The 8305-nt window shown below is 49.5% G+C and overlaps 1 protein-coding gene across 3 annotated transcripts in view; it reads right to left on the reverse strand.

Annotated features, from left to right (window-relative positions):
* EFR3B (EFR3 homolog B) overlaps positions 1-1317 on the reverse strand; it is an 82154-nt gene extending 80837 nt beyond the window's left edge. For 2 of the 3 annotated variants that reach the window (XM_030311518.1, XM_030311517.1), the window contains exon 1: positions 1244-1300. In XM_030311518.1, the coding sequence (XP_030167378.1) occupies positions 1244-1250 (7 nt within the window). In that variant the 5' untranslated portion in view covers positions 1251-1300. Of the gene's footprint in view, positions 1-1243 lie in introns of all 3 variants that reach the window. The other variant, XM_030311516.1, reaches the window with a different exon arrangement.
* Positions 1318-8305: the final 6988 nt, after the last annotated feature.

Raw genomic sequence — 8305 nt, forward strand, 5'->3', positions numbered from 1 at the left:
TTTGTACCATGCTCAGCGTCCTCCTCTGCCTCCATCAAACTTTGTGACTCACAGTCTGTGTGCAGAGAGAGGCAGCTGAGCCGGTCTCCGTGGTGGGTTAAATGGGGAACTTGCTCTTCTCACAACACTCACCCCTCAGGTGCCACCTGAGCCGGTGCCCAGCCTGGCAGAGGGGATGGTGGGGATGGGAGATGAGCACAGCTCCGGTTCTTTCTCTGGCCCTAAATACCTGCCAGAACCTGAGTTCTGGTGGCTGATGGACTTATGTCCATTGGGATCACATCTCTCTCTCCCCCCCCGCCCCCCCCCCCCACACGCACACACATACAAACACCGCAGCTCAGAGCGTCTGGAGGCTTTGCAACGCAGTTGATTTCTAAACTGCTCTGGGTTTCCAGTGTTCCATTCATTACAGGTGCAACGGGAGACCCCAAGCGCTTTCTTTTCTTCATCCACACTGCCTCCAAACCAGAGAAATGCCGGGCAAATTTTGAAGCAGAACAGTGCATCAGGAGGGTCTGGCTAACTGTTGCATGTCACCTGAGGGGATGGCTGGGGAAAGGAGGCAGAGAGGTCGGGGCAGCCAGAAGGTGGCCAACGACCCAGAGCTGCGCTGCACCCTCAGCAGCGTCTCCTCCCCTCACCACTGCGGAGGGCACAGCTGGAAGTTAGGGAACCTGGGACCCACGGGCGGCAGGAACAGGCAGAGGCCACGTCCACCCAGGGGCGGCGACACGAGGCTCCCAGAACTGGCTGGTGCCCCAGCCCTCTGCACCGGCGCCGCCCCCCAAATCCTCAGAGGCGAGCGTAAGGCAGCGAGCTCTCACCGCAATTCCAGACCGGCTTCCCGCATAAAACTCCCCAGCACAACACGCTTTTGTTAATTCTGCAAATGCTGTCACACGATCACCTCCACCAACGCTCTCTGCCAGCTCGGCTCCAAGGGAGACCCGCTTTCCCCAGGACGCAGCCGCTCGGGATCACCCCAGCCCCCAGCCCCCTGACGGACCACCGCCCACCCGCCCCCACGCAGCAAACGACCGGCCCGAAGGACTTCCGAGGACCCCAGGGTCCCCGGGCTTAAGCATCTTTGTCCTCTCAGCGCACCCGCGCGCGCGCACAGAGAGACAGAAAGAGCGCAGCCGGGCACCGAGACCGCGTCCCCTGGCCTCGCCGGGCCCCGCAGGAGGACAATGGTCCGCGCCCTGCAAGTTTGCGAGCCCGGAGGCAGAGCCCTCCTTACCGTACATCTCTGCGGGGCGAGCGCCTCCTGGGAGGCCGCGTCGCCGAGTCGCCTGCAGCCAGCGCCGGCGGCGCCTGCCTTTCATTCACAGCCGGGGCGGCGGATGGCGGCCGCCGGCGGAGGCCGGGGCGGGGCGGGAGCGGGAGCGAGGGTGGGACGCGGGAGGGCCGGGGCCCGGAGCCGAGCGCCCATTCAGCCGCCGGCCTCCGCTCGGGTTGCTGGGCAGGGCCGCGCCGGGAGGGGAGGAGGCTATGCTAATGAACGTCCCTCCCCCTCGGCTCGGCCACTGCCAGGCCGCCCCGACCCCCGCCCCGCCCCGCCCCGCCCCTGGCAAATTCCCGCCCACCGCCTGCAGCAGCCCGGGCAGCCCAGCCAGAAACCAGAGCCCCCAGACGCGCCTTTCCCAGCCTGTCGCCCCCAGGTCCAGGGCGGCGCGTTTTCTAGATGCGGCGTTCCTGGGGGAGTCACCCACTCAAATTCCCCGTTCGTGTCGGAATGCGCAGGACGACAACCGACATCACCCCTAACCAATGGGCCCCGAGGGTCAGCAGGGGCGCCCGAAGCTGCAGGTGCAACCCTCCCCCAGATTTGTCCAGGATGCGTAGGCTAAGCCAGGGGGCGCAAGGAAGAGGAATTGAGGAATAACTCTCCTCTCTTCCTTGGCTCCCTTAGCGAAGCCCCATTCCCGAACTAAGAACTCCGCCTTCCAGCCAATCTCTGGCTGGGTGCTTGCTACCAAAGAGCTTCCTTCCTGGGCCTGGGACGCGGGAAGCGCACCCCACCCCACCGCACCCCCTAGTTGCTGCAGGAAGCCCGCTTGCTTGTAAACCTCTCCTGGATTATACGTGTAAATCATACGATTTGCATGCAGGATCCTTCACCTGTGCCCCAGGCCTACTTCACCCTCTGTGACCGCGTGAGAAACAGACCCAAGGCAGAACGCTCACGCCCCACACCCTAATGACTTCTGGCCCAGCCCAGGGCTTCCTAAAGGTTTCTCCAACCAGCCTCCTCTGCGTCTCCCACATTCACCTGGCCTTTCAAGTACCCTATTCCTTAGTTTCTCCTCTTGCCCCAAGCTTGAGGTTTTTTGTCCCACAAGGAGAAGTGAGAGAGGTAACAACCTGAGGTGGTTAATTTGTGTGTGCTTTTTCCTAGATTCTGAGCTGTGTGTCTGCAGGCCAGTCATCTACCCTCTCTGAATCTCAGCTTCCCGCAGGACTATTGGGAAGTTTATATAAAAACCTACATGAAAGTATACCGTGGGAACTCACAGTTCTTTTCTTTCTTTCTTTCCTCACCCAGGGCAGAAACAGAACTGGAAGGATAATCCTGGTTGCTGGACTCTTGGAACAGGGCTCTCTCTGTGTACCCCAAACCCATGTTTCCTATTTCTGCCTTCATCATCCCCTCCTACTCCCTTGCTGTTTCCAGGTTTTGTTCCCCCCCCCCCCCCAGGAAATCCCGGGAGGGTTCTCAGATCTCACATTTAGTCTAGACCCCCAGATGACTCACAAAGAAGCTCTGTCTGTATTCTCCAGTTTTAGGATGGTGGCTTTGAGATCTGCTGACAGGGAAGGGAGAATTTGGAGTCAAGCTTGGTCTGGACACGGGGAGATACCCCCAGTCCACAATTCTGTTCAATACAAAAGAGACTCATTAACCACTGGTGTCTGCAGCACAGTGGGAAATACACTGTCTTCATGGAGTGAAATGTCTGGCAGGTGTTACCCCCATGAGGAAGTTGCGGGGTGGGGGTAGGACACAGTCTTCTGGCTCACGGTTTAAACACAAGAGTAAAATCCAAGGGTCCCAATATCCAGAATGGTGTGCCCATGAAAAAAACATTAAGCAGATATCAACTATTGAGGTGAACTGTGGTGAGGAGGAAAAGTCAGAGTTGGGATTTCTAGCCTAACTAGGCTTTTCCTGATTCTGCAGAAACTCAAAACATGGTGGCAAGTATGGCAGGAAGGAAAGTGGAGAAGAAATAACACTTACTGTGTGCGCACTAGGTGCCAGGTTCTGGGTCAGGCGCTTTGCGCAGGTAATCTCAGCTAAGGCTCTCGGCAACCTTGCAAGATCAATAGTGTTACTCCCATTTTACCGCTGGGAAGCTAAAGCCCAGAAACGTGAGAGGACTCTAGTGAATATCAAGCAGGGATTCAAGCCCAGGACACTCTGCCCAGGATGCATTTTCTTCCCACCACACACTGATGCCTTGTAGTCCACACTCATGTACACAGAACAACTGCATTTGATTTATTCATTTTTTTAAACATTTATTTTTAGTTTTGAGAGAGAGAAAGAGTGCAAGTGGGGGAGGGGCAGAGACAGAGGGGGACAGAGGATCTGAGGTGGGCTTTGTGCTGACAGTAGAGAGCCTCGATGTGGGGCTCGAACTCATGAACCATGAGATCGTGATCTGAGCCAAAGTCGGATGCTTAACCGACTGAGCCACTCAGGTGCCCCAAAACAATTGCATATTAAACTGGGTAGTTCTTCCTAAAAGTCCAAAGACCATGCCCCCTTCCTTTCCTTTTACCTACATATTGGCTCCCCTTCCTCATCTGTATTTCACTCCCCTATTACCTGGATTTGGAAGGCAGAGTTTCCATATGAACCAGAGGCTGAATTTCCCCGTGTCACAGAGAAAGGGGGGCTCAGAAGTGGGAGGTAATCCACAACTGTTGCGTAAAAACCAGGAGCCTCACTCGCATCTGGGGCCTCAGCATCCGCAGCATGCCACCAGGCCCGTCCTTCAGTCCGGGAGCCTGGCTTGCGGTGCTCCAGCCTCAAACAGCTGCCCCAGCTGCACTGTGTCTGCCCGGAAGCCTCTAATCACCCCATCGGCCAAACAGCTACAGCAGCTCTTGCTCTGGGCACCAGCCTTCGGCAGCCAACAGCTTTATAGGGCCTTCCAGAAGGAAGGAAAAGGGAAGAAGATGACAGCACCAGGGGATTCAGCTTCAGAGGGAAAAAAAAAAAAATTATGAGGCCTAGAGAAGGGTCCAGGGAGAAACAGAGGGGAGAATGCGCCCCTAAGATTGTCACGTAGCTGATTAGCTGTGAAGCCTGAAATAGAACTCAGGATTCCTGACTCCAGGCCTGGTGACTTGAACCCCTGGCACTTCTCCCTTGAAGCAGGTACTTTGACCTACTTCTCAGAAGCCGCAGGGAAAGAATAGCCTATAAAAACAATACCCAAGTATAGGAGCAGGTGGGTATCCAAGGGCTAAAGAATGCCTCTCCACAACACAGGAAACAGCTCACGGGCCGGGTCAGTAGGACGTGCTCTTGGCCAGGTTCCTGGAAGCAGCCTTGGGTGGCCGGAGGGACACAGGGGGACAGAGCTGCCTGCTGCCATGAGATCAGGGCCTGAGCATCTGGGGTGGAGACGACTGCTGCAGACAGATTTCACCTCCACTAAACCAGATTTTGCCAGAGAGTGAGTGAAGTTTGTGATATTGATTACTAACATGTCGAGGCTTAAAAGTACTAAGCAAATTCTCCTGACCCGCCCTCTTTGCTGCCTTTGGTTCCCCTATGTTCACCCTCCAGAGCACAGTCAGGTTCCTTTCATTAGCTGCTATTGCCTGTGGTCCCTGGAGAAGAGACTCCTTTCCTATGAGAAGTTCAAATCCACATCCATTTGCTTCTAGTAAACAGCTCAGACATTACCATGCCCTTTGCCCCGCACTCTTCCTTCCTTTTGTTCTGTCCTTGCTCCCAACTGTCAGGAGCCACCGGTTCCCCACCCATCACCTCCCATCTCCAGCCTGCCTGATGCTTGCTTCCACTGGGACACACTGAAGGACTTGAAGACCCATGGCATCATTTTCATCCATTGATCAGCATGGCTTAGAAGAGAGAAGAGAACATGGAAAGTGGCTCGCTAGTCAGACAGTTGATTTCTGAAGGTCAGATCTGGCTTTCCAGACCTTGGCTAAGGAGACCTGCATTGCACCATAGCCAGAAGGAACAGGTTTGCCCAGAGTCTGGCTAACCTGGTCAGAGCATGGTTTAAATGAAATTGGAGAAGGGGGAAAAACACCTTCAGAAAATTACAAACCTGACCACTAAGGAAGAATACAGAAAGGACCTGTGAAATACTGAACTCTAAGACCTGAAAAGTGGCACCAGCAGAGGAAGAGCCCTAGGACTTCAATGGGGCCAGATGCCAAATCTCTAAGGAAGTTACCCTGTCCTGACTGAGCCAAAACCAGGCTCTCCAGCCTTGTCTATTCATGGCCTCGCATTGGCTTTGGAAAACCACTCCCTCCTTTTCTCCTGAAAGACGCTCAACCCTTGGCAGCCCTATAGTTAGGAATCCTTGGCCAGGCCCATTTCCCTGTCCACCATAATTGAATTGGGGTGGGGGGGGGGGGAGTCCATTTCAGCTGTAGCATATCACAGCTATTCCTGGATGACTTAGAATAGCCACCAAAGCACTCTCAAAGATTTCTTTCATGAGCATATTCTGGACTGCTTTGGGGACATAGAAAGAGGACATTAGATAAATGTCCTCTGATATTTCTACCTTCCAGTGTCTTTGAACTCCTTCCTCAACATTACACTATATTGTATCTCAGCCTTATTTAGCACTGTTCTCTACTGTGACTAGATTTTAGAAAGCCCACCAAGAAAATATGTGGAAACATTTCCAGCTACTCAAATTAGTATGTTAAATTCAAATTTCTAGAAAATACATCCATGTCTATAAATTCAGTCTGAATCTAAAATTTTGTTTTTCTTTGTTAAAAAATCTATTCCCATGTGTGTTTTCCCCATAATCATATAAATTAACAAAACTTGGTGTATATGTGTGAGTGAGTGTGTGTGTGTGTGTGTGTGTGTGTATGCAACTTGTCACAGTGTGTCCTAATCATTAACTCATAGGCTGTCCTTTCTAATTGGCCCCCCTGGGCATGCTGGTACCTAATTCTAGTTTTATGTTTGGAGATAATGAGGAGTGAAGGGGGTAGAGTGGGAAAGGATAATTGGCTTCTCTTTGCAAGATATATCTTCATGTAAAGCAATAATAACCTCATTAGACACAGGAGCAGATCCTGTCTGGGCTGGTGGAGGCTCAGTGAGGTTTAGGGGAATAGGGTTTTCTCAGTTCTTCAAATTTTGCATATATTCCGTTTCTAGTGTTTGAGGTACAACACTTTCCTGATCAATGCTTTAACTTTGACGTCAGAGACCTAGTGAGGCTGTGAATTCAGCTGACTTTGTAATTTGGCAACTCATGGAGTTTAGCTTTCAGTTACCTCTCTCCTTTGTCTTTTTCAGTCTTAGAAAATTTGTATTACAATCTGAGAACTTAAGGATTTGAGCTTGTAACCTGTTTTCTTTTAGGCAAACTACATCCAAAAGAAGAAGTGATACCATTCCACACTGATTTCATTCTTTTTGATTTTCCTGTAGTTTGGCAGGAGCAAATAGTTGCTTTTAATGAACAGTGATCAGAGGCATTATCTATCTTTTAACTTTTTTTCAATCATTGTATGCCATGGACATATCATTCCCCCAAGGTTCTATTGCCAGCAACCATTTCCCAGCACCAGTTTCTCTATACTAGTCAAGGTTCTTGGTCCAGATAACATAAACTAACTATGGCTACCTTAAGCAGGAAAGAAATTCACTAGAATAGTATACAGTCAATAGGAAGCCCAAGATCAAAACCCAGCCAGGAACCAAGAGTGATTGGGTATCCAAATACCATCAAGATCATGCCACCAAAATAAGGCCACCATCACTGACACCACTACCATTGGCTACTTGCTGTTGCTACTTTTGGTGTCACTGACAAATGATGCCCATTCCTCTGCATCCGTTCTTTCAACTCCTTCACCACTGCACAAACAAAGAACTCCCACCTTCTGTATCTTCACAGCACTCCATCGATATTCAAAATCCTGTATAGTAGCAGCTGATTCACTGATTGTAGATCACATGCTAATATCTTCAGTAGAGAACATGGAGACCTGTTTCCCTTGGTTTCCATAGTGGAAGGTGGAGCCTTGTCTCCTACATATCTTGGATCCCCTCACATAGGAAGAGTTTGGATACTAGGTGGTTTCATTCCACTCCCCTCAGAAAAAGTCTACCATGGTCTTTAAACTGAAAACATTTAGAACAAACAGCAACAAGACAATTAAAGCCTAAGGTAGGTGATGTAATTTATTAGAATTAATTATTTTAACAAACAAAACCTCCACGTCTAGATAAATTACTTTCTAAGATGCTAAGAAGTCTTGGAGAAAGGATTGCAAAGTAACTATCAATAAACCTTAAAAATTCATGAGAAACTAGAGAGGAATTGAAATTGGATTGACCTTGTATGAAGGAAAATTGTGGGTTCTGCTAATTACCAGCTTGGTGTTAAATGTTGATAATTAATAGAATCACTTGGTTAAACAGGGTTGCTTGTTGTGAATACCTAGAAAATAATTAAATGAACACTTGGAACCAATATGAATTTATCAAGGACCAGTCATAGTAACCATGTTTATTTCCTTTTTGAATCAATTTGTTAATCAATTAGTTAATTGGTTTTTGACTATTGATAGGCAAAATGAGAATGTCACAGGTACTGCATGTTAAAACGTGTAAAAAAGAAAAAAAAAACATGTTAAAAAACATGTAAAAAAGTTAAAAACACCATTCTTTGCTTTTACTATAAAAAGAAACCATGGTTATTATAGAAAAGGTAGATAGAATTTTCTAGTGAAATGAACTCCAACCGTTATCCCTGCTTCAACTAAAAGCAAACAAACAAACAAACAAACCTTAGAATTACATTAAGGGAATAAGAAAGAGAAGAACCCACAAGGATAAAAAGATTAGGAGAGGAGATAACAGGACCATTGATGACAACACATTTTTGGAAGATGGAAAATAAGTGAATGCATGGAACTCACTTGGCAGGATGAAGAAAGGGGAAAGCAAGTGCCTACAAAGAAGATGACAATGAAAACAAGGCAATTTGGACAGCAGAGCTCCAGGAATTCTCAGGAATCAAGGGCGCTAAGAACCAGATGTAAAGAGTGGAGCTGA

The sequence above is a fragment of the Lynx canadensis genome, chromosome A3 (assembly GCF_007474595.2).
Source record: "Lynx canadensis isolate LIC74 chromosome A3, mLynCan4.pri.v2, whole genome shotgun sequence".
Classification (NCBI taxonomy): domain Eukaryota; kingdom Metazoa; phylum Chordata; class Mammalia; order Carnivora; family Felidae; genus Lynx; species Lynx canadensis.